Source organism: Neofelis nebulosa, chromosome 8 (assembly GCF_028018385.1).
Source record: "Neofelis nebulosa isolate mNeoNeb1 chromosome 8, mNeoNeb1.pri, whole genome shotgun sequence".
In the NCBI taxonomy this organism is placed as follows: domain Eukaryota; kingdom Metazoa; phylum Chordata; class Mammalia; order Carnivora; family Felidae; genus Neofelis; species Neofelis nebulosa.
The window spans coordinates 130,155,395-130,181,702 of NC_080789.1; the positions used below are offsets into that span (position 1 = coordinate 130,155,395).

At 48.7% G+C, this 26,308-nt stretch overlaps 1 protein-coding gene across 12 annotated transcripts in view; it reads left to right on the forward strand.

The window, feature by feature from the left end:
* The window catches only part of FRMD4A (FERM domain containing 4A), a 614,411-nt gene that overhangs the window by 384,363 nt on the left and 203,740 nt on the right, over positions 1-26,308 (forward strand). Inside the window, exon 1 of one of the 12 annotated variants that reach the window (XM_058682177.1) lies at positions 13,501-13,673. The exons of 9 other annotated variants lie outside the window; for them this stretch is intronic. Coding sequence is in view for 1 of the 3 variants with exons in the window: in XM_058682175.1 (XP_058538158.1) it covers positions 24,762-24,770 (9 nt within the window). In the remaining 2 variants the exon portion in view is untranslated. Of the gene's footprint in view, positions 1-13,500; positions 13,674-14,284; positions 14,460-24,539; positions 24,771-26,308 lie in introns of those variants that run through there. 2 more of the 12 variants (XM_058682176.1, XM_058682175.1) reach the window with 2 other exon arrangements.

A 26,308-nucleotide genomic window follows, 5' to 3' on the forward strand; every position in this document is an offset into this window, starting at 1 on the left:
TTCACTGGTGGGTATTTTATGTTTCCACACTGGTTTTTAACTATTGCTACAAAATTAAAAATACTGGGCTTTCAAAGAGAAAGGGAGAGGGAGAGAGAGGTAGCAAGCAAGAGAACACAGGGGAAATGGGGATTTTGATACATTGGTGATGGGAATGGAAATTAGTTCCATCGTTTTGAAGAGAAGTTTGGCAATACCTGGTAAAGACCCCTCCCCTACAAAAGCAATGCCATTCCCAAGTGTTTACCCTAAAGAAGTTCTCAGACAGGTGCTAAGGTGATGTACGTGATCTCTAGATTCTTTCATTTATCCATCATCCAGCAGATATTCACTGAGCATATACTGGGTCCTATGTACTATTCTAGGGATGACAGATACAACAGAGGGCAAAACAAACAAAAATTCTACCTTCAGGGGGGCTTCTGTTCTAGAGGAGGAGGATGTGAAATAAGCCAACTAAGTGAGGAAAACATATGGCAGGAAAATTGGTGATAAGTGCTATGGGGAAAAATAAAACAAAGAGATTGGGAAGCACTGGGAGGGGATTAAAAACATTAATGGGACGGACAGAGACAGCCTCATGACAATTGGGGCTGCTTGATTCAGCAAATAAAAACACAAGACACACACACACCCACACCCTCCTTAAACTTGAATTTCAGACAATGAGTGAATTTTCTTTAAGAATAATAAGCATGTCCCACACAATATTCGGGACATTTCTTATATCACACACACCTACTCACTGTTTACCTGAAGTTCAAATTTAACTGGATGTCCCGTATTTTCTCTGGCAATCCTAGTGACCGTTGGATAAAACTCTGAAGGAATGAGGGAGTTAATTGTGAGGATGTTGTTGAATTGGTAACTGGGAAGCAACCGTGTGAGGCAGAAGAAACAGAAAGAATGAAGGTCCTGGCCCACTGTAACAGTGAGCTCTTAGTAGTTTGCTCCTCAGGAAGAGAGAGAGAAGTAATTTGTGGTCTATATTTGTACAATAGAGTCAAATGGATGCACTAAATCTAAATGTGTCAATGTTGATAAATCTCAAAAACATTATGTTGCATGGAAAATAAGCTGTGAAAGAATAAATCTGTTTGGTTGCATTTCTGTAAGGTTTGAAGACACACAGACTAGTATATACTGTTCATGGCTGCATTCATTTCACCGTCAAAGGACAAACCAATCGCGGAATGATATACGGCAGCTTTAGGAGAGCCTCAGCCTCTGGGGAGGGAAAGAGAAAAGTTGAGAGGTGTGGCTTTCTCTCTCCCTCTCTCCTTCCCTTCCTCCCTCCCCCCTTCTCTCCTTCCCTCTCTTTCAGTAGGAAAGTCAGTCTGCATTTGGAACAATGTGGGTGGACCTTGAGGGCATTATGCTAAGTGAGATAAATCGGATAAAGACAAATACTGTATGATATCTCTTATACCTGGAATCTAAAGAACCCAAACTCATAAAAACCGAGTGGACGGGTGATTATCAGAGTCTGGCAGGTAGGAGAAGAGGGCACCAACTTGCAATTCGTAAGCAAGTAAGTTCTGGAGATCTAAGACACGGCGTAGTGATTACAGTCAACAATATCGTATTATAAATTTCAAAGTTGCTAAGAGACTAGATCTCACCTATTTTCACCACAAAAAAGAATAATAATAATTATGTGACACGATAGAGGTGTTACGGTGGTAATCCAATTGCAAAAATATAAAAATATATAAATACAAATATAAAAAAATACAAAAATATATAAAATGATTTGTTGTATCAAATCAACACATTGTACACCCCCAACCTACACAATGTTACACATCAATTATATCTCAATAAAAAAATAGAAAGGCTAAAGCACAGAGGGCCAAATGTTCAGTCTTACTGGTAGTTATTCAGTACTCTAATACATTTTCTGTACTTTCCTGAATGCTCCTGTGTTTTATTAGTTAACATACTTTCTGAAGAAGGACAGCAAAATCCAAAGAAAAAGAATTCCAGGTACCTTTGTATTATGAGGAACCCAGTAGAGTAGGAAGTAACTTATGAGCGTTTCAATATATGATCTAGCAACAACCTTGTGCAGGTGCCGGTAGGTGAGAAATACTGATGTGCTGTGCTCATTATCTAGTGTGAGAAGCTAGATGTCCCACAAATTCATTGGGAGCCCTGAGGCTGGCCAGGAGCTCCTGAGCACCTGTTTCCTCATCCGTGCAGCCAAAGTGCTTCCAGAAGCCTAGGACCCTCAGAGCGTTACTGTGAATAACGAGTAAGACCACAGCCAGGCAGGCACGGAAAGTGTTCCAGGAGGGACCGGGCAGGGCATTTTGTTTCGGTCTAATCTGGAACCCCCACCGGACTTGCCATTGAAGTGGAGATCGAACAAGCTTACGAAATTCTTCTTACATAAAATGAAATTGAATTTAGATTCCTAAGACGCAAATAAAATTAGGGAGGCTCTGTGTCGCTTCAGCGTTGCTGGGTGACCTGGGGCTTCAAGGGTCTGAGCAGGCACAAGGAGCCAGAAGTTCACATGTGGGTGTTGATATGCTATTCCCCACATCTGAGAACGAAATGGAGGGACGCTCCAGGAGTAAATGCTGTGACCGGTCATCATTCCTACGGGCATCCATTTAAATTTTTTTTTTTTTCAACGTTTATTTTATTTTTTGGGACAGAGAGAGACAGAGCATGAACGGGGGAGGGACAGAGAGAGAGGGAGACACAGAATCGGAAACAGGCTCCAGGCTCTGAGCCATCAGCCCAGAGCCTGATGCGGGGCTCGAACTCACAGACCGTGAGATCGTGACCTGGCTGAAGTCGGACGCTTAACCGACTGCGCCACCCAGGCGCCCCCCTACGGGCATCCATTTAAAGCAAACCTACACCCTCAGTAGGTGACCAAAGTTGCGGGCCACTGAAATGAACTTGAATCCTTCTTAGGTTAGTCACAGATGAGCAAGGTGAACACTCTACCAGGAGAGGGCACGCAGGGTACCCAGAGGAAAGGAATGGAATTCAGGACACAGTTATTTAGGGCAAGAACATTTCCTCTGATTTATTTACAGGGCTTAGCTCACCTGGGATCTCATTAAAGCTCACCACACTTAGGTAGAGGGCTCAAACCAAGAATCAACATCTAACGTGGTGGGCAAAGGGGCGTTATACAGACACGAAAGCTGCCAGATTTCATGCTCTTAGATGACGCAGAGAAAGCAAGTAAGAATACTAATAGCATATGTTTTATTAAACACATGCTCTGTGCCGAAAATTTCACATACATTATGCAGTGCGACCTTCGTAGCAGACCTATGAGGGGGAACCTGAGAGTTTAGAACTTGTTAGCCTAAGGCCACACAACTAGTAAGTTGTCGATTTGCGGTTCAAATCCACGCCGTGTAGTGCCACCGTCTACACTCCTAACCCCAACCCTGCTGCTCTCAGCATCTTTGGGTGGGAAAGTGGATCATAACTCCAGTCCCAACTTGCTAGGTGGACAGATAAGGAAGCCCCTGCCCAAAGACTCAGACTGACCTGTTCCAAGCCCTACCGGGATGGGGAGCAGAATCGGAGACGTGATTGTATGAACCACAAGGATCATGGTGAAAATAGATTCCTTACGTAGCTGTTGTAAAAGTACATACCAAGAGTCATGTCGGGTTGGCAAACTGGGAGCCGACAGTGACTCAGTTATGCCCCATCATTGGACTTGGTCCCACTGGAGAATGAATACCTCCATGCGTCTGCAGAGCTCTGCTTGGGTGCGGACGATTTTGATGGCCAGGGTCAGCGCGGCGTGGCGATCACCAAAATGTCACATTGCTGAATGTTGTCGTCGGTGCTTCCTGCTTCCCTTTCCTTCCTCCCCTCCATCCACCCACCCCTCCAGAAAGCAGTCCCGAGACGCTTCTTCCTGGGAGCCCTTCAATGAGCAATTTCTGCTTTTGCTCGAAATTAAGCCTCAGTGGACAGAATACACTGGAGGCCTTGGAGACAGACTCAGATTCACATCTGCCTCTTTCTGGGTGTGGACTTCTGGCAAGTTACTCAATGTATCCGAGCCTCGAGTTCTGGCTCTGTACAATGGGATTTAACAATACCCACTGTGCCGTGTTACCGCAAGGACTGTAGAAGATGTGTGTGACGTGCCCGGCACCACTCAGTAAACGAGAGCGGTGATGACAGTAATGGCGAGGATGGGCAGCTGGTCCCAGGTGAGGTGATAACCGTGTGCGAGGGAATTTTCTTTTTTTTTTTTTTTTTAATTTTTTATGTTTATTTTTGAGAGAGAGAGAGAGAGCACAAGTGGGGGGGTGGGGAGTAGAGAGAGAGGGAGACACAGGATCCGAAGCAGGCTCCAGGCTCTGAGCGGTCAGCACAGAGCCCGACGCGGGGCTCGAACCCACGCATTGCGAGATCATGACCTGAGCTGAAGTCGGACGCTCGACCGACTGAGCCACCCAAGGCGCCACAAGGGAATTTTCTGGGTAAAGGGCCCAGTGGGGGCATTCTCTGAAGATCCGAAAGATACTTTCCTTTCTCTCCACCATGTCTCTTCGCTTGTACTCACCTAAGACCAAAATCGTCCTTAGACATCCTGGCTCCTCCTCAGGATCAGCTGTTCAGACCATAATGTTTATTTGCTTTGTTTTGGAATTTTGAGGGGCAGAAAGCAGTAGGAATGGAGTAAAGACCTGGGAGATCTTCTTTTATTTTTTTTTTTTTTAATTTTTTTTTTTTTTTAATGTTTTTTTTTTATTTATTTTTGGGACAGACAGAGACAGAGCATGAACGGGGGAGGGGCAGAGAGAGAGGGAGACACAGAATCGGAAACAGGCTCCAGGCTCCGAGCCATCGGCCCAGAGCCCGACGCGGGGCTCGAACTCACGGACCGCGAGATCGTGACCTGGCTGAAGTCGGACGCCTAACCGACTGCGCCACCCAGGCGCCCCAAGACCTGGGAGATCTTCTGAAGAACACAGCCCCCCACCTCCCCCCACCCCCCAGAGGGTCAAAGAGTATGAAGGAAGAGCGTTGGGCTTCCACCAGCCAAAACCAGAGCAATTTAGACCGAGTGGACACTCAAAGGAGAGATGGAAGGACAACCATCGTAAGAGAGAAATGACATGTGCTGGTTTAGTGTTTTTATTAGGCCTCCACAGACACAGGGATCTTTAGAACATATCACAGGTGTTCCACAAAAGCTGGGCTTGGATGTTGGCCCCGGGCTCACGTGTGGGAGGCCGAGCCTACTTATGGTTTCAGACTGGCCGTCATTTAGGCCGCCTTGAGGAAGACGACGACGTGGAATCGCTGATCCACACCGGTCAAACGCTGTTTTCTACCATCACAGGCTCTTCTCCTGTTTTTTAGATTAGCAGGGTGGATTTAATTATAAAAACCTATCAGGCAATTATCACAATGCTTGGCCAAAGGAAAGCGATAAAGCAAAATTAAACACACCCTGTTCAGATTAATACATGTAGGCGACCTGGAGTGAAATACAGTCCGTGAAACAAAAACAGAGACAGCATTGCTGTGATGTCTGCCTGTGAAGAATCCCCAGCAGGGTGACAAACACAGGCATGTGTGGAAATGTAGATGATAAAGTGTTATGTACGCGCAGATACAAGTAGGCTCTCCTGGGGCAAGGGAGCAGGGCCTCGGCGAAGGCTCCCTGCAAAGCGAGTGTGGAAGACTGAGGGGTGGCAGGTGAAGGGAGGGGAGGGAGGCCTTCTGTGCACAGGTGCAGCAGGACCAAAACGGGGACCTGAGCAAGTGCTTCTCAGGGGTGGGACGTGGCGAGCAGGGGAGAGTCAGTGGGGGGGCTGCACAGGCAGGAGGGGGTGGTCAGCGAAAGGAAGACAGGGAGGTGGCCTCCCGCGTCCCAGCCCCAACCAGTGCCTAAGATGAAGACATACCAAGTCAGGAGCTGTACCCCTGGTGTTTTACCCCTGGTGGGAAAGCAGATTTTTTCACAATGGAACAATTCCAGTTTGATTAGGGAGGTAACCAGTTAGGAAGGGTATCCATCAGAACTAAATTCTTACATCCACAATTCCACGTCTGACAATGTTCATTCATTCATTTTATTCATTCCTTCAATGAATGTTTATTGAGCATTTAATACGGGCCAGGGACTGTTCTAGGCTCAGAAGAGTCAGCAATAAACAAAACAGACGTAAATCCCTGGTCTCCTGGGAGGGTCAGGTAATAAACAAAGCATGTAGGTGAATAAGTTGTATATAGTCTTGTTAGAAGGTGATAAGGACAATAGAGAAAAATATAACAGGGAAGGGATCAGGGGGAGGGGCAGGAGCAGGAGAGCCAATGGGAGGAGTGGTTGTTTTTAAGGAAGATGGGCATACATCACCGTCATTTGGAGCATTTAAAGAATTGAGTGAGGGGCTCCTGGGTGGCTCTGTCAGGTAACTGTCAGACTTCGGCTCAGGTCATGATCTCATGGTTCGTGGGTTCCAGACCCACACCAGACTCCGTGCTGACAGCTCAGAGCCTGGAGCCGCCTTCAGATTCTGTGTCTCCCTCTCTCTGCCCTCCCCTGCTCATGCTTTATCTCTCTTTCTCCAAAATAAATAAACATTAAAATATAAATTAGAAAATAAAGAAGTGAGTGACACAGTTATAAAAAACAAAAACTTCTATTCCTCTCTACTGAAAAGAAAAGATGGTCAGGAAAGATCTCACTAATAAGGTAACATTTGAGCAAGGATCTGAAAAAGATGCTGGTTTAATTCCTCCTGATATCTGGGGAAGTGCATTCCAGGCAGAGGGAAGTGCAAAGACCCTGGGGCTAGAGAGCCTGAAGAGTAGGGACTACAGCCTGGAGGCTAGGATGCCTGGAGCAAAGTCAAGGCCCAAATGGAATAGTGGTATCCATTCAGTTTACCAGCAGAATTCACAACCCGGGAATTCATTAGAAATGCAAATACTTACATCCCCACCCCCCCACACAGGCGTATAAATCCGAAACTCTGGGGGGAAACTGAGACCAAGCATCCAGGTGATCCTGATGCCGGTGTAAGTCTGAGAACCACTATCTCAGAGCTGGGTCCAGAGCCCTCTTCTTTCCCCACTTTCCTGGACAATCTTCCTAGATGATCCCATCAATTTCCATAGCTTTCAATGCTCTCTATGTACAGGCATTGTCAGCTTTCTTTGTTTTCCAGACGCATTTCTCTCTTTATGTGTATCAAATCTAGTTGCGTGTGTCCAATCCTCATTTCAACAAATAGCCTAACCAGCTTCTACTTGGTTTCTATTTGGTGAGCCAGAACTCTAGAAACTTGCTACACCGAACTCCCCAAATTCATAACGTGAATTCTGACGATTCTCTGCCCTGCTAATTTGGGGGCAGGTCAGATTTGGTTTCGGTGGCAGAAGAAATCATCATATCACCAGCATGACCGCCTCCAGCCCCATCCCAACTCTAAGAAACCGACTTGCCTTCTTCTCCCTGGGACACGGGGGCCTGTGTTCTCATAAATCCCGGGCCTCTTCCTCCCACACCAACTCATCATTTCAATACGTTCTTATTGCTTGCCTGAGAGATTGATTGATTGATGTCACCTGCACAGAAGCCGCCACACTATTAGAAGTTACGACTGAACACACAACGCGTGCTGAACTTTTTTCCCATTCAATCTCACAGATATTTCTGTCCTGACTACCTTTTGTGATGAGGCAATGGGCCTCGTTATTAGGACAATAGATTACAAGGATTGAGTTCCTGCTGACGGACACTGGCTTCGGGCACCATAAGGAATCCTACGTCTCCAAGGACCTGACCATTAGCAGGTTAAGATGAGTGAGCGTTAAATACGCCAACTGTGAAGTCAGGAGACTGTGTCCTACTTATCAGGTGCGAGACCTGAGGTGGGTTATAAAACCTCTCTGTGCCTTAATTTCCTTTGTCCTAAATGGGGTTGACAATAGTACCAACCTCATAGGGACTGTGAGAAGATTAAATGAGTTATATGTAAAGCGCATAATCAGTTCTGGGGCTTGGTATGTGCCAACGAAGTGATAACTATGGTTATTAATACCCATTTCTGAGTAAATACACAGAAAGGGTTTGGCGAGAGAGCTAACCTATGTACTTGAGCGTGCTGCTAATGTATACCGGGTTTATACTGTGGCACTCACTGCAATACAGTTGCTCCCAGGACTTCACAATTACAATAATTAGCTTGTGATGTTTTGATTGATTCTCGTCCGTGTTTCAGAGAGAATTGCCCTGGGTTTTTGTTGCCGTGAGTTAAGGCAGTCAAAACCGTGTTTCCCAACCAGGAAAAAAAATAATAAGCAATAATCTAATGTAACGAGAACATAACAAGATTATAAAACATAGCTATTAAAAATGATATCGCCATTTAAAAAAAATAATAACGAAATAGAACACAGCCAGTAGATGATGTCTTCGTGTCCCCCAGGGAAACATGGTTTTCAGCACTTGTTGTCAAAGCCATGAGAGGAGATGGAATTCCTTTGGGTTGAAGTGGTTCAGAATTGGCCTTTAATTGACCTGGGATGGAGGAGAAAAAAGGATTGGGTATAAAAATAAAACAGGGTTCCCTTAAAATCAGTCAAGCATTTTGGGGCGCCTGGGGGGCTCAGTTGGTTAAGTGTCCAACTTTGGCTCAGGTCATGATCTCGTGGTTCACGGGTTCGAGCCCAGCGTCGGGCTCTGTGCTGACTGCTCAGAGCCCGGAGCCTGCTTCAGATTCTGTCTGTCTGTCTCTCTCTGTCCCTCCCCCATTTGTACTGTCTCTCTCAAAAATAAATAAGCAGTAAAAAAAAAATTTTTTTTAATCAGTCAAGCACTTTAACCTGCCCCAGAGGGGTCTTGTTCTATCCTTAAAGTCTGGTTGGAGTATGAAAGGAAAAGACACCAGTGCTATTCTCTGGAAATATACAAATGAAATGTAAGTCTTTGTCCATATGGGGCAGGTTAGGAACTAATGTAGAGGTACATACTACCCTCATTTCCAGGTGCCATCCAGCTCCGACTGTGATTCAATTCATAATTAATAGTGTATGTAAAGTAAGCTGGCTGCCTTGTTCATTGCGATCTCCAATATATAGGTGGGAGTTAAACATGAAAGATAAGGGCTCTGAGCCACAAAAGAATGACTTTGGGTTCAAATCTGATTAACAGAGCTGCTTCAGCAAGTTACTCAACCTTTTTAACCCCCCAGGTGCCTCATCTGTAGAAGGGGAATAAAAATAACTTTCACCTCATAGGAATCTTGGGATGATCAAATTTATGAATGCTTGGAAAGTTCATGGCACTGTGCCTGGCACAGAGTACGTATTTGTAATAATGTAAGATATCGTTATCAGTTGTATGGTTTTGAAAATCCTCAGCATGTGTCGAACCCATACTCTTCATAAGGCTGGAGATAGATATCGTGAGGCCTGTTGTAAAGGTGAAGAAACGGGCGCCAAAGAGTTAAGAGACTCATTCAAGGTCCCAATGGGACCTTCGAAGCTGGAGCCCAGGGCTATCCATGTTCCTGGAAGGGATTACATAACCCAGGCTGAGACCCACTCTCGGACTCAGACACTTGGTGTTTGTCCCCAGCGAGGCAGTTACACAAAGGTAGGGGTGGGGGCCATCTTTCTTCGCCAGCAGTGGTACTCTGGCCAAGATGCTAGCTGAAGAACCTTCTGCTAATGGCCTGCATACTGCCCAGAACTTGTTTAGGAAAGCTGTGACTTCAGATCCCAGAGTTAAGAACCTGGTACTTTTCACTCATGTAGCAGCTTTAATTTTTGCTCTGCAACGTTGGGCATAAAAAACATCACATTAATTTACTTCTCTAAACCCGATGAAATCTGACGACATCCCCACTCACGTCGGTGGCAGGAATTTACTCCTTTCCTCTCCCCAGCTCACGTTGTACCTTAAACCAGGAAAGGGTCTCTTGTTTATCAATCCAACATAGTTGCCACAGATCCATTTTAAAGGTCCATTTTAAAACCAAAGGCTCCATCCCTCCAGCGGGGCAAACCCCAAGACCCTTTACTGTGCCAAAGATGCTCCTCTTAGAACTTAGTACCCCCACCCATTGTCCACATGCTGCCCCGTCAGATGTCTGGCGCCCTCTTGAGGCACTACATAGACATTGCACGGGCCTCTCCATACATACAGATGTCACTCCTTTCCCTCTTCTGGGGGTAATACCACCCATCTCCACCCCCCATTTCCAAGCCTCGGAGCACCTCTCCGCTCTTTGAGAAGTTGGCTCTTTTCAAAATGAGCCTCCCTAACTCTGTTTAAGAGGCAAGGGGAACCCCAGATATTCAAGTCGCAAAATCCTGCTTGCCCTCCAGAGGGACAAAAGGAAATGTATTTCTCCTTCTTTCTGAATCTTCTCCAGCAGTGAAAGGAAACACAAAAGCAAATGTCCAGAAACCAGCCAGCCACGTTTCTTTTTCTTCTTTTCAAATTAGACTCTCCAAAAAGTATTAAACTCAGGCCGAAAATGGAAACACTGTATTCTTTCATCAAGACTGCATGTTAGGGCTGGCTGATGCCTCAACACTTTGCAAAGATCCTTTGATTCTTTATGCCTTTGCAAGTAACTGCCTGAATTCTTGGTGGCGGCATCAGCTGCGCTTTGGAAAACAAACCATTACGGAATTCTGACTGGCAAAGCTGGTCATCCATCAACTCCAAGGATCACCACTGGTGAAACAGAGGATACATTACCTTCACATTGCCATTAACTTCCAGATGATTTAAGTTTGAATTTTATCTCATTCATCAAGTTTTACCATGGCCTGTTTCTCTCGGGACTTAAATTCTTCAAATAAAAGTTTTCTTCCTTAAATGTGTATCCATTCTTAGTCTGGGCCCCAAACATATAAGGCATGGTGGGTAAAGAGATCCAGAGTGAGAATAAAACACACGAAGACCCTCCCGGGGCTTATGCTTAAACAGACCCTGTCCTAGGTGTTTTACAGACATTGACTCATTTGATGCTCAGAACAACCTTTATTATCCTCATTTCATAGATGAGAAAATAGGCACAGAGAGGTTATGAAACTTGCCTGAGGCTACACAGCTAGCAGGTGGCCAAGGCAAGATCTAAGCCCAGGCAGTCTGAGCTCTTAACACAGGGCTCTCTCTCTCCACATTGTGGTTAAGTGCTAAGAAGAAAATAAACAGAATAATGATACAAAGGCTACCTGGTGGGTCCGGTGCGGGCGGGCGGGCGGGGCGGTGGGGTGGGTGGTGATCAGAAAAGGTTATCTAGGAGGCAGCAGCAGCGTTTGAACTAAAACCTAAAGGATGGCAAGGAGCCAGCTATGCAAAGAGTGGGGCTGGGAGAGTGGATGAGTATTTCCGGCAGAAGGAACAAGAAATGCAAAAGCCAAGGGAAGAAAGAATCTTCCAGGAGTAGGGGTGCTTGAGTGCGCTTGTTCGGTTAAGCGTCCCACTCTTGGTTTCGGCTCAGGCCGTGATCTCCCGGTTCATGGGTTCAAGCCCCATGTCCGGATCCACGCTAACAGCATAGAGCCTGCTTGGGATTCTCTCTCTTCCCCCTCTCTCTGGCCCTCCCCCACTCTCACACTCTCTCTCTTTCAAAATAAATAAATAAACTTAGAAGAATCTTTCAAGGGCAGAAATGTGGCCCTGTGTGGCAAAGCACAGGGTGGGGCGGGGGCAGGAGAATAACGTGATAACGTGATGGTTTCAGTAGCAATGAGAAGCCACCGACATGCTTATTCACAGAGATTATGACCTGATCTGAGATGTTTTGGAGGTCACTGGTTGCCAGGTAACAAAGGGAGAATCTGGAACAGAGGGTATGTGCAGGAGGGTTATGTAGCTGAGGGTAGAGGGTGAGATGGCCCCTGGTGGGGTCTGGTGGTGAGAGATACGGCCGGATGGATCAGGAGGGCCCGGTGCTCGTGACATTCTGGCCATCTGAAGAAGTGTAGACTCTATCCCTAAGAACCAGGGAAGCCCTGAACGGGCTGAAGCAAAGAAGTCCTGTGATCAGATCCGAGTTCTAGGGGGAGTTGAGCTGGTGTGGAGAACGCATTTGAGGGACAAGAGGGCAGGCCAGTCAGGAGGCTGCAGAGACCTCCCAGTGAAAGGTGACGGGGACCGATGAGGCTGGGCCCGGGGTTATTCATTTGGCAAAGATTAACATCACCAGGCATTGTTGGAACAAGTCAGACAAGGGCTGCTCTCAAGGACCTTTCCAGAGCCATTTATGAGGGCAGGCTTAGTGATAACTTGAAGGTAAGGAAGGAGAGAAAGAAAGGAGTTAAAGACCCCTTTCTCCCTGTTTCTGGCTTGTGCTGGGAGGAGGGAAGCTCTGTAGTTAAGTCGGGGAATTCGGAAAGAGGATTTGCCAGAGACGAGTGCAGTTCAGGATATATTAACAACTCCCCTGGCCAAGGCAGAAAAGCATCAGGTAGATAGTAGAAACAATCCAACGACTCTTTCTAAGGATGGGAACTAAATACCCCAAGAGAAGGGTCTGAACACCTCCTCTGTCATCCGTTCACTAGCCAGCGCAGTCAAAACAGATCAGCACTGGAAATACTCTTCCAAAGAAATAGCTTTCCCTCTGAGAGTGCCAACTGCATTATGAAAGAATTGGGCTTTGCATTAAAACCGTCTTCAAGGACTCCCAAAGTACAGAAACATCCCATTCAAATATGGCCTCCCCTGACTCAGATTCAGAAAATCAAGTCAAGTCCCGCGGTCAGGAGATGTGACCACAACAGGCTGAAACAAGTTAGGTATTCTTTATCACAGGCTCACCTTTTTCTCCAATGCTACCTGTATACAGAGATTCCCTTCTGTTGACCGAAGCCAACACCTCCCAAACTGCCAGAAATTTTCGCCTGAGATCTTTAGAGAATCTATGAACTGTGTCTGGAAAGACTTAACTTTCAATCATTGGGATGATGGAATATGCAATGCTTCTTTTTATTTCGAATGTTTAAGTCTTTGCTCCTGCTGCTATCATGGAAATAATGGTGCCAGATCTAATAGGTCCTTCAGTGATGGTGGAAAGGGAAGCAATCTCTCCCTTGAAGGAGGGAGGGATGGATGGATAGAGGCTGGGGGTAGATGGATGGAGGGAAGGAGGGAGGGAGGGAGGGAGGGAAGGAGGGATGGATGGAAGGATGGATGGAGGGAGGGAGGCAGGGAGAGATGTTGGGATTTCAAGCGATGACTGAGTTCTAGAGAAAGATTTTACCCCTGAGACAAGCGGGCTTTCCCACCCACAATAAGCGGGTGCTCTTGTCTGCCTCTCCCTTTATTTTATAATCAAACCATGTTTTGACAATTCGTGAAAAAAAATGTGTCTAGGGCAAATTGAGCTGCTGAAGCAGTAAACATTTAGACATATAATGTGAATTGAGTTATTGTTCTCGGTAGGGATATTCCCTGAGTTTGTTTCTCTTTTTTTGGAAAGACAACGCGCCAGCCCGTTGCCCTCCCCCAGGTCTCTTGAAATGCAGGTCTCCCTTTCCCTGGTAATTGTTGCGAATCCTTGACAATAGCCCCCAAGACGAGGTTATCTCGCAGCAACTTCCATTTCCAAAGAGTTGAGGGAGATAACAGTTGGACGACGCGGAGGGCTAAGCGCCGCACCTTCAGCCCAGTGCGGCCCAGGTGGCCTCCGCCGGCGGCTCCCAGGGTAGGAGGGGGCTTCCCGCGGTGGATCTGCTGGGGTTTGTCGGGGAGGCGGGGGGCCCTCCGTTTCGGCATCCCTGCGCTGCCTCTCGCACGCCTGGCTCCGCACGGCCTCTCCCGGGTTGCGGCCGCATTCGGGACCTAACTTCGTCCCGGCTGCGCGCGCAGCGGCGAGGGGACGCGGGGCTCTGCCGGCTCCCGGGGCGAGCGCAGGGGCGCGGGCGCTCATTGTTGTCCGGACGCAGGCGGCGCGGGACTCGCCCGGGCCCGCCCTCCGCACCTCCCCGCCGCCCGCCTGCCCTCGCCGGCCGCGCCGGGGCGGGGGGCCGGGGTGGGGGTGGGGGGGGGGTGCAGCGCGCAGGGGTGGGGGTGGGGGCCGTGGGGGGCGTGGCGCGGGGCGTGGAGGCGGGCAGGGCGCCCCGCAGCATGCGGCGGGCCGGGCGCGGGCGGGGGGCGGGCCGGCGGCGGTGCGCCCTGGCGCGCGGCCAGGCTCGGCGCGAGAGGCGCGAGCGGGCGATGGGCTGACGGCGGACCCGCGGCGGGGGCGGGGCGGCGGGGGCCGGGGCGGAGGCGGCGGCGGCGGCGGCGGGGGCGGCGGGGGCGGCGGGGGCGCGCCGGGACCCGGCGGGGCGGCTGCGGGCGCCGCGGAGGAGGCGGAGGCGCCGGGCGCGGATGCCGCCGGCTAGGCCACGGGCCTGCGCACCCGGGGCGAATGGGACGCCGGTTCCGGTGGATCCGCCGCTGCAAACCTCGAGTTCCTGGGCTCCGGGCGAAGCGCAGCAAATAAAAGGTAACGTGTCTTTGTTTCCCAGCCGCGACTGCCGGGAGGGATTCTGCAGCGCTTCGGTGTCCGTTTTTAAATGCTGGGGCCGGTGAAAGGGACATGACACTTCTTCCCTGGGAGCGTGGAGTCTCTGAGGTCGCGGATGTGACATTTTTTTCAATGCACACCCCACGTGCGGCACCTACCACACTCCCTTCTGCTGCCGGCCCCCTCCCCCCATACACTTTCTCCGGCATCTCCACCTTAAGCTGTCTGAATTTACCCGGGGAGAAAGGAAAGGACGTTGCTGTAAGCAGACCTGGGTGGGATTTTTTTTTTTTTTTTAAAGAAAACCCGTTTTTATGGAAGTGACAGGGGAGTCCTGTGCTTGGGGTGCCCGAGGGTGGCAGGAGGCGGGCAGATGAGCGTGCTGAAATTGACTGCCCTTTTCCATTCCAAATGGCTGCAGCAAGTTTGATGCATAGAGAAAGGGGGAGGAGAACTGGAGGAAACCTTCTTTAGGACGCGGTCGTTTATAAACGACCAAACGGCATTGCCTCGGTAGTGCAGACAGATGCCCGGACGTCGGTCCCTGTCGCGTTTGGGAGCGGTGAACCAGTCCTGCGCTTTGAAAGCGGTGTGGGCAGGAACTCGGTGCCTTTCTCCAGTAGCTCGTTAGCAGAGTAACCGCTCAGCAGATTCAAGCAAATTCTGCAAAATTTCCGAGGGATGGCCCTTCTAATAATAGCTCTGGCGGTGGTTTCCTAATAGACACTCATTCTGAACGATGCGGCCATGCCAGGCTGCCGGAAGCTCAGCTTGCTGAGAACGGCGACCCGACGCCGGTGAAGGACTCCCTGACCCCACCATGAATGGATGAGGCGCTTTCTCCCCTATGAATGGAACATCCCAACAGAGGCCACTACCGCTGCTCTGGCTTCTTTCCCTTTGAGTCCTCGCAGCTTCTCATGAAAGGGATTCTCAGAGCACCTCAGACAGGCACGTTTCTAAACCTGAGCTCTTCCGTGGTGACGGCCTCTTCGGTGTTGGAGGGTCACCGAGGTATTTTTAGACACCTGGTCAGGCCGACTTGATCTGCGTTCACCTGATTGGGCTTTAGGCAGCTGCTTGCACAGCCCTTCCTGCTCAGCATCCAAGTCTTGTGCTTTCCCAGCCGGAGAGCCAGGAGCGAACTTCTGACTTCATCCAGGGAAGCCACGGGGAAGTACCTCGGGGATGGGATGCAAAAAAATACCTCATATTCACTGGCACTTAGCTCTGTGTGCCATCTTGAAAACGTGCGACAAAGTGGGCGTTAGGGAGACAGGGAGGACCCACGCTTCACTGTTTTGTTTCTGGTCTTTGCATCACTTCGTGTTCCTTCGTAGCATTTGACCCCATTTCTGTGGAGTCTGATTTGGCCCCGGCCGGTAGCCCAAACCTTCGGATCAGCAGAAATCCGATTTTGAGTCTCCAGGTGCCACGCGTCTCCTGCAACCCAGAGTGATCAGGGGATGAGCCACTTCTGTTGGCCGATGGAACCATTCCGCTGCAAATGAAATCTGGATTTATTTAAGGCACAACGGAAATGAGGGTCATGCAACAAATAGATTGGAATCCATTTGGTCCTGAGAGGTTAAAGCGCTACAGTCAATTTAATTGGAAGCGATATTTGGACATGCTTTGAAATCAATAGTATACTGCCCTGCCCGTGAACAGAATGTTGCACCCTGAGAACTTGGAAAGAAGTTTCACCTGACGGGCAAAAAGTTGTGTGGGCAGGAGTAACCCTTTAGAAAAGAAAGAGAAAGACAGTTTCAGTTCCTCTTGTGTCAAAGGGAAGCACAGTTTGTAGAAGTGAGGATCAGAAAATCCCTGCACCCTCTTTTGTTCTGGCCAAGCGTGTGTTATCAGCCGCTGCTGTTGCCGTCTTCTCTTTGGCGCTCGTCTTGAACTAATTTTATTAATAAGGCTTGTTATTTATGGTGCGGGGCCTCTCTGTCATGTGTAGGTGCTATTGCCGAGTCCCCCGATGGCCTGGCAGGTGGCTGGTGCCATTAGCATTATCCTGTCGTTGGGGAAACTGAGACCCCTTGAGGTTCAGGGAGTCGCTGATTTCATAACCCGCGAGGCATGCGTGGCAGGCATGTACAGTGCTCGGTGTGGGGGGGAACAGCAAGGTTACAGCCTCAGGTCGAAGAAAAAGCCAAGAGGAATGAGTCCTTGCCTGGGTTCTGGAACTTGGGAAAAGGCTGGATAGACTAGTGGGTGTGCCAGCGTTTGTGCGGGAAGGGGCTCTCTCGGCAGCCTGGCTGAGTGGAGGCAAAGGTGTGGCTGGTCTGTGATGAGATAGATGAAGGGTCCAGGAAACCTTGCACTGAGGGGACCTGTCGGGGACCCGTGGCTTTAGTAAGTGTGGGGCGGGTGAGACCTCCTTCACGGGAGGTCACTCTGGACTTCCCTGCATCTGCGTTCCAACTTGGGTTCTCGTTCTTGACGCACGTGTGTGGGTGAGTAGGTAGAACACTTACTTACACTTCTACTCACATGCTGTGTGCTTATCTGTTCTAAGGGTTGCGTTTAGCCTGACACACGGAATGACTGAAAAAGTGAGGGGGCACTTTCCAGCCTAAAGCTTTGTTCTTAGATAATTTTGCGTACGTAGATACTTATCATTTATTTTAAAAGAAGGATCAGTACAGGGGCGCCTGGGGTGGCTCAGTCAGTGGAGCATCCGACTCTCGATTTCGGCTCAGGTCATGATCTCACAGTTTGTGGGTTCGAGCCCTGCGTTGGGCTTTGCTCGGACAGTGTGGAGCCTGCTTGGGGTTGTCTCTCTCCCTTTCTCTCTGCCCCTCCCCTGCTCGTGCTCTCTATAAACAAATAAATCAGAAGGAACAGTGCGGCTTCTGGAGCATTTCTAGTTTAATAGGTCAAAATGAGAAATAGACCTGATCGTAGTTAAATAGCTCTTGAAGTTATTTTAATTCACTCTGTGTACAGTATCAGAATGGATAAGTCTGGATTCAGGGACGGCTTTCATTTCCATCTTTTATCTCTTAGAGGTCACCCAATGTGTCAATAAAAGTTGTGGCAGAAATGCTCTCTTTAGGTTTATGCATAGCGAAAGATCCCAGCACCTCGATGAGAAGTGGTTTCTGAGACCTTACGGGGACATAAGCCCTTGGGATAAAGATCTTCCAATGGTTATTCAGCCTGACTTCCAAAAACTGGGTCCCCCTTGAGCCAGAGATGCTGCAGGCTCCCATTCCCTCGCGACCTCCCCAGGACGCTGTGGGTATCCGTTTACTCCACCCTCCCGCTTCGATTCTTTGCCGCCCATTTCCATTTCCCTCCGAAATGTGACGAATGGAACCAAAGACATGGGAGTTGAAGGGAGAAAAAGTCACCGCATCATTCCACTGCTTGCACAGGATACAGAGGTACTTGAACTTGTCCTACAATAAGCACAAGCAGAGACTTGAATCGGGGAAACCTGGCCGCTGTCGGGGAATGGTGGGATTTGAGTCTTTTACCTGGTGGTGTTCTCTTGAGCCCTAATCAGACCCCAGTCCCCTGCTGGTATTTTCTGTTTTTGTTTTTCCCAAGACCTCTGATCTCAGAGGCTGGTTCAGTAGCTGTTGGAGCTCTGGGCTTCAGGCTCCCCTGTTGCACATGCAGACTTGCTGGTTTCAGTACTCTGTCCTGCAAGAAGTTTTTGAATCAGCATAAATCCGGCTTATCAAACATTCTCTCCCCAGCAGTTTCCTTCTGGTTCCCTAAATCCATCATTTCCCACCCTTTCCTCTGTCCCGAGAGATCAGCGTGTCTTTCTCTTATAAGGAGTGATTCAACCACACCCTTACGTTTATGGCAGTCGGTTCCACCACTGAAAGCACCATCTTAAAAATACCCATCATTATGCCTCTCGTCCTCTCACATGAGCAGAGCGGTGGCCTCTTTGAATGAACTGCACTAATGCCTATTTGGGGTGCTAGAGAGGGAGTATGTCTGTGTGTGTGTGTGTGTGTGTGTGTGTGTGTGTGTGTGTTCAGTTCTTAATTGTATCAGTGGAAATTAGGTATTTTCCCCCAAAGAGAAATGCTCTTCTCTTTGAAGATGGAAATGACTACCAAGAATAAAGACCATGGTTATTGGAAAGAATGTGAAGAATATAAAGGAATAGGGGATCTGGTTCAGCTCAGTGGCCTCGTTAACTACCAAATAATAATCAAGGAAAATAACCAAATAAAAATCAAGGTGGTAGCCCCGTTGGGAACTGCGTGAGTACATACAGGCAGAGCTAAGTCTCATTTGGACGTGCGTTATCTAGGATCTAGCGTGTTAGGCAGGCAGGTCTCTATCTGTGGTGGTTTCTGGTTTTTTGTTTTAAACTCTGGCCATTCCATGATGCAGTACAAGAAGAAACTAGTCCGCGGTCGAGATTATCTGTCCATGCACACCCGTCCCCCTGAACTCTGACGACATTCACACGTGTTTTCCGGTTTCTCTCTTATTAGCAGTCATTTGCCTGTCCATGGTTACTGTATGCTTTATGTTCACATAATGCTCATGGCGTGTAAGTCCCTGATCATCATGGGCACTCAGTGGGTCCTCCTGGAGTAAGTAAATCACTGAGGGAATTTATCATACTGTGCTCCCACACGGAGACAGTTAGGCATCCTTAGAAACCTAGAAAGCGCGCTGGTCTAAAGTGAAATGTACCCTGTTGGGTCATCCTGTGTCTAACCGTGTCTTAGTCTGCACCGTGGTGTGGCCCCTCTTTCACAGTTGGTAATGCCTTACCAACCTTAGGGCTAGAAGTCTTGGTACTGATGCAAAACCCTAAACCTTTTAATGATAATTTTCACTTCAAATGAGCCAGAAGCTCTCCCCCCCAAACCTCAGGCTATAACTCCATAGTTTCCATCAAAACTAGCCTGTTCTGGTGACTCAGTCTCCTTTACAGGGCTTTCGCCTTTCTTTGTCCTTGCTGTATGAGGAATGCATGAAAAAAAAAAGCGTGTAATGGGGAATTAGATTGATAATGCATGACAGCGAATGGAAATGATGGTCGGAGCCTTGCCAGGCTGTGCCATTCATAACCATAAAATGCACAATTATGCTCTCACCACATGCCTGTGAACAAGTATATAGATGCAACAAACCCAAACTAGGAAACCAAATAGTGTGGAACCATCTGGAGCTGGGCAGTCTACCTACAGACCGAGCTGGGGACTGCAGTGCTCACTTACCCATCTCTCCGCTCCCACTGGATGCCCCCTCCCCCCCAAGTATCAGATACTCATTTCTCCGTGGCTCAGAGACAGAGAGAGCGCGCGTGCGCAGAAGAGAGGGGAGGGTAAGGACAAGAACCAGAGTGGAACTGAACACAGTGGAGAGCAGTGTTCTGGTGGTAATGCCTTCTTTTTCTACACAACAAAGGCAAAAATCCGGATCACTGTGTGACGTTCTTTGATTACTTCCCATTCATTGCCATTAATTAGGAAGATTTTCAGCTGCTGTTTACTTATTGATGTAGCACTCAGGTAATTAATGCAGGGCGTTAATGGCAGAAAGAAGCCTAGAACCTGAGCTGTACTAGATGCTGGTGGGAGTTTTTCTCTCGGCACCCACAACCCCAGGACTCTGCAAATACGGGGAGTTCCTCCGTAGCCTGAGAAATCAACATACCAATTTGCATAATACCCATCAGAAATTATTTAAGCACTTAATAACCTTCTTGGTGTTACATAAAATAAATCAGAATGAGAGATGGTCCATCTTCTGGAGACAGATTAAACAGGCAGCAGAATAAGAGCATTAAATAAATATAGAAACCAGGGAGGTATTATTTATAGAACATTATAGCCAGATCCAGGACAAGGATATATTTTAGGTGAACCCTCAGGGGCAGCTTATGGGAATAGTTTGCCTGGACAAGGTGGAGTGAGCCAGAAAACAGGCTGGCATTTGTTTGTGGTTCCTTCTTTCTTTGTGGTGGAAAATAGGAATTCTGTAACCCACAACAATTTAGTGTGTCGCCATCCTGTTCCTAAGGTTGTAACTTAGTCGATAGAGGTTTTGTGCCTCTTTAGACACAGAGATCTAGAACTTCAAACTTGGGAGAGATATGCAAATACTCAAAGAATAATATCCAAAACCATAGTGTTTTGTTTTGTTTCTTCTACAGCTAGACTCTTCTTTTCTTCTTGCCACCATAACTGACCACACTCTTAGGGAACTGACAAAACCCGACTGAAAAATCCTGTAAGCTGTAAGGTTTTTTTAAAAAAATTGTTTTTAATGTTTATTTAATTTTCAGAGGGAGAGAGAGAGAGGTAGCAAGTAGGGGAGGGCCAGAGAGAGAGGGAGACAGAGAATCCGAAGCAGGCTCCAGGCTCCGAGCTGTCGGCACAGAGCCTGACATGGGGCTTGAACTCATGAACCGCGAGATCATGACCTGAGCCGAAGTTGGATGCTTAACCGACTGAGCCACCCAGGCGCCCCTAAACTGTCAGTTTTATACTATTGTTTTCATTTGTCGAACGGAAATAGAGAAAAGTCGGTGTTTGAGCCCACGTGCTTATTTGCATGTAGCACAGGTGGACGCGAGCGAGGACACTTATGTCCCTGCCGTTTCCCTGCTGATGAGTAAGCGAGGAGGCAGACAGCACATGGCACTTGCTCCTGCCCTTGTCCTGAGACCCTCACTGAGACGCTGATTCTCCCTTTGGCTGTTGATCAATTTCCCCTAAATCTGACTCCTTAAAGGAGCTTCCAGAGTTCGCGAAGGCCTTGCTCAGTTTCCCCTCTTACCGGTGGTTGTTGGACCACCAGTCTCTGCCTCCTCCTCCGAGGCTCGGCAACCATTGTCCTGTGATAGATGAGTCACTAGTCTGCCTCACTCTTCCTCTTTGATGCATTACTAGTATTAAGCTCTTCAAGCCTTTACAGTAAATTTCTCCAGCGCCTTGCTCAGCTGTTTCCTCCCCAGATTCTTTTGGGGTGAGGTGCCCACTTGTAGTTCAGCGTCTCCCCTTTTCCTGGGTTATCACAAGATCGTCACAGCATACCCCTTCCCCACCTTCCTAGCTTGGTGCATGTGTGCCTGTGTCTGCAGCACCCACACATCACCTCCCCACCCTTGTTGCCCCCTCCCGCCTGCACTTCCTTTAAACCACAGGGCTACACATGGACCAGAAGGACCCGCCACAGCCTGGAAGCTCCTTGTTTCTTAAACTTCTGTTCTTTTTTCTTTTTTTAATGCGTATTTTTTTAAATTTTTTTTTCTTAATGTTTTTATTTATTTTTGAGACAGAGAGAGACAGAGCATGAGCAGGGAAGGGGCAGAGAGAGAGGGAGACACAGAATCGGAAGCAGGCTCCAGGCTCTGAGCCATCAGCACAGAGCCCGATGCGGGGCTCGAACTCACGAACTGTGAGATCACGACCTGAGCCGAAGTCGGACGCTCAACCGACTAAGCCACCCGGGTGCCCCAATGCGTATTTATTTTTGAGAAAGAGAGCATGAGCTGAGGAGGGGCAGAGAGAGAGGGAGACACAGAATCCGAAGCAGGCTCCAGGCTCCGAGCTGTCAGCACAGAGCCCGACACGGGGCTTGAACTCACAAACCGTGAGATCACGACCTGAGCCGAAGCCGAATGCTCAACCGACTGGGCCACCCAGGCACCCCTCTTAAACTTCTGTTCTTACGGTAACTCTCACGCACTGTGTCAGTCTGGTTGGGCTGCCAGAAAAATACCGTAGACTGGGTGGCTTATAAACTACAGACATTTATTTCCTATAGTTCTGGAGCCATAGGAGTGTCTGAGGGAGGCATTCTAGGCAGGTGTGGGAGCTCGTCAAAAGCCCCGAGAGGAAAGAGTGACATGGAGGGAACAGTAAGGAGATGACTGTTGAAGAGCAGACTGAGTGAAGGAGACACAGAGTCGGAATCACGTGGGGCCTTGAAAGCTTGCGACCAGGGGCAGGGGGCATCGGAGAGTGCAGATCTGGGGAGCACCACGGCCCCACCTGGGCTGCACAGGGATAGTTTTATGGTGCTGTGTGGGGACCAGACTGCGAGGCCAAGCAGAGGTGACACAGGAGGTGCCAGATGAGTGGCAGTTACAAGAATCAGGCAGGTGATAAATGATGATGAAGTGTTCAGTGTCTGGGTATTTTAGAGAGAACCAGTGACATTTTCTGGTGGGTTGGGGGTAGGATGTGGGATGCAAGACAGAAGTCCACTACTGGGGCCCAAGGAGCAGAGCTTGGTGCTGGAGTTGCTGGTACATGACAGGGGAAAGCCGTGGATGGTGGTGGGTTGGGGAGGAGGATAGGTCAGCAGTCCTGTTTGGCACATGCGGAGTTTGAGGTGCCTTCCAGATCGCCACACGGCGACATTGAGTGGGCAGGTTTATACAGAATCCTAGATAAGCCTGTGGAAGGAGGAAGCCCGGTGACTTAGGGCTCAGCCACCTAGAGATGAGGTGAGATGATGCCAGGCCTCAGTCCTGAATAAGATGAGATCTGAGGAAAAACCATAAGCACCAAACTTCAAAAGAAAAGAATATAAGTTCTAAAAAATGAAGTAATTCCTTAAGGTGTGAAGAACTCTGTTATGGTGTGTTGCTTCAGCTGGAATTCTCCACATCCTCCTGAGGGTCTGTCTCTTTTTTGATGTGTGAGAGGAGTATCTCTAACCCTCACACTGTAATCACATTTATTGATGGGCCATGGGCATGCAATAAACACACATTTAAAGGGTCCTATTGGATAAGGTTTTGTTTTTGTTTTTTGTTTTTGTTCTGTTTTTTAACTTTTTTAATGTTTATTTATTTTTGGAAGAGAGAGACAGAGCATGAGCATGAGCAAGGGAGAGGCAGAGAGCGAGGGAGACACAGAATCCGAAGCAGGCTCCAGGCTCCGAGCGGTCAGCACAGAGCCCGACGCGGGGCTCGAACTCACGAACCGCGGTATCATGACCTGAGCCGAAGTCAGATGCTTAACCGACTGAGCCACCCAGGTGCGCCATCTTTTTTAACTTTTTAAATTTATTTTGACAGAGAGAGAGTGTGTGTATGCACAAGCGGAGAAGGGGCAGAGAGAGAGAGAATCCCAAGCAGGCTCTGTGCTGTCAGCATGGAGCCCAATGTGGGGCTCGATCCCATGATCCATGAGATCCTGATCTGAACCGAAATCAAGAGTCGGGTGCTTAACCGACTGTGCCCCCCCTTGTTTGATAAGTTTTGTCATATGAAGCCATCACCATGATCCAGAATTGTAATTCCCTGCTTCCAGTCAGTCACGTTTACTGAGACTCTTGTGTGTTTAAAGCTCCATGCTAGGAAGTGTGAAGGATCTAAGATGTAATCGCTCCCCCTGCCTCCTGTATTTGTTCTGTTGTAGCATCCAGACTCCCTACATAGTTCTCCAATCACAAACTCATTTCAAGGCCTTTTCTAAAGTGTTTGCTGAAAGGACACTCAAGTTTGGTGTCCAGAGGGTTTGAAATGACGTATGTAGGTCACTTGACCTACCGGGACTGCTGGTTAAATCAGGAAAGAGGAACGATCAGGAGCCCTGCATCTTTTAATCCGTTGTGATACAGGCAAAAAACATGTCCCTCGTTCCTTCTTTCGTGGAAGCCGCCCAAACAGCAGGCTCGGCTCCGTCCTTATTTTCTGTGCGTAGTCAACACAATAATTACCTCCTGCCGAAAGCCTTGAGAAATTGTTTCTGTGTCCAATTAGAACTTTTGATTTGACTAGCAGATACACATAACGTCTTTACTTCTGTAACTACTCACTAATGATATGCACCCTGGATATTTTTAGACCTACCATTTGCCAAACGGCCATTGCATTTTAAGGCATTGCATTTCCTGTGACAGCTTTTCCACTGACAGACTTGTGGGACCGTGGGTGAAAAGGAAGGGGGGGGTGTGGAATTCCTCTTTGGTTTTGGAATCCTCTCCCTCCCTCCCCCGCCCCCCCTTCCCTTCCTTTCCCGGCCTTACGCCCACCCCCAGTTTTAAATGGGGAAGAAGTGCAGTGGTTCTGGAAACTTGTCCTGTGCACGGTGCTGGGGCAGCAGAATGAGGAGCCCCACGAGCAGGTCTCCAGCGGGGTCTGGGGTGGTTCGTGGGGCAGCCAGGCAGTGTTGAAACCTCTGACAAGATGAACGGAGGAAGGGAGCCGCCAGTGCAGCTGGAGCGAGTGCGAGGAGTCTCTGCCAGGCGTCTCCAGCACAGTCCTTTCCAGACAAGTCCGTTATGTAAATATCCAGGCCGCAGCCTCCAGCCCGGATTGCCTGCCCGGTCGAGATGTCAAAGGTAGCTGCAAAAACTTCCCTGAATGCAAGCGGAGCTCCTCAGCTCTCCCCTCACTCAGCTCTTTATTGGGGCATCTGGGCAGGCAGGGGGGTGTGGGGGGGGTGGGGGGGGTGGTGGTGGTGGTGAAGGCTTGCTGTTGTCTCCGGGAGCTAGGACCCTCCCCCCCCCCGCAGGACTGTGGCTTTCCAGACGGGGTCATCCACGGCCTTTCAATGTGCTCTGCTGCGATGCTCCTGCAATTTTGGTCTGATCTAAGCATGAATCTCAAAAGGGCCGGCTGTTGGGCTGGAATGCTTCCTTCCAAGCCCGGAGGACTTGACGTCTGAGCCCTGGGCCCCTGGACTCAAGCACGACAGGCGCTCAAGTGGCCGCTTCGTGTCCCCTGCAGGTTCTGTGAAAGCAGGTGGCCATGTCCCTTTCTTAGGTGGCCTTCTCCCCCTGTGCCGCAAGAGTCCCCTAAGAGGGGAATTCCAAAGACCTAAGAATAGAATTGCAGTGTCTTACAGGTGGTCTCCAAATCACGCTTCCGTCCCCTACAACCCCGGGGATAACGGAGAGCTTGCGTGTCATTAACAAAGGGCATTGTTTAAGCGAAGGAAAACCCGCCTCCAAATTGTGTGGCAAGACGTCCCAGCTACCGGTGATGGCCACGGTCATTTGACACGTGGCCCTATAGCTCATACGTGCTACAAAGAGTGCGTGTATTCCGCAGCCTGGGTTCTGGGTTATGTGTCTACAGAACAGGCAAATCAAAACCGGTCTCACTGAAGGCAGATAGTACCTGTATTTGGGGGTTGCCCTTGAAATACGTAAGGATATATGTTGTGTGAATATATGTTTAGGAATTCGTGTAAAAATAGGTGCTGAGCGCCTGTTCGGACAGTCTTGTCATTCTGTGTCAGTCACACGTATAATATCATTTTAATGTCAACAGAATGCGTACGGTAAAAATGTGATTCGTAAGACCCACGGTCGTAAATCGTGTTGTCTCATCCCGCTAATCACAGTATAATCACAATAAGGAAAAATTGGGGAAAAAAAAATCTGTAATTTAAAATGACAGATTGAATCAGACGTTAGAGCATGTAGGCAAATTCATCATGTTACCAAGAAAACATCGTTGAAGTTCTTGGTCACCAAGTGAATGGATACAAAACCAGGCGTGTAGCCCCTGCACACAGCCTTGTATTTTATTTTATTTATTTTTTTTTTATTTATTTATTTTTTATTTTATTTTTGGGACAGAGAGAGACAGAGCATGAACGGGGGAGGGGCAGAGAGAGAGGGAGACACAGAATCGGAAACAGGCTCCAGGCTCCGAGCCATCAGCCCAGAGCCTGACGCGGGGCTCGAACTCACGGACCGCGAGATCGTGACCTGGCTGAAGTCGGACGCTTAACCGACTGCGCCACCCAGGCGCCCCCAGCCTTGTATTTTAAACACAGGACATTGGCCTGCACGTTTGCACGAAGGAAATGGGTAGGAAAAAAAGCAGAGTGTGTTTGTGCCTGCCAGTCGGTAGCGTGGTTTTTCAAAAA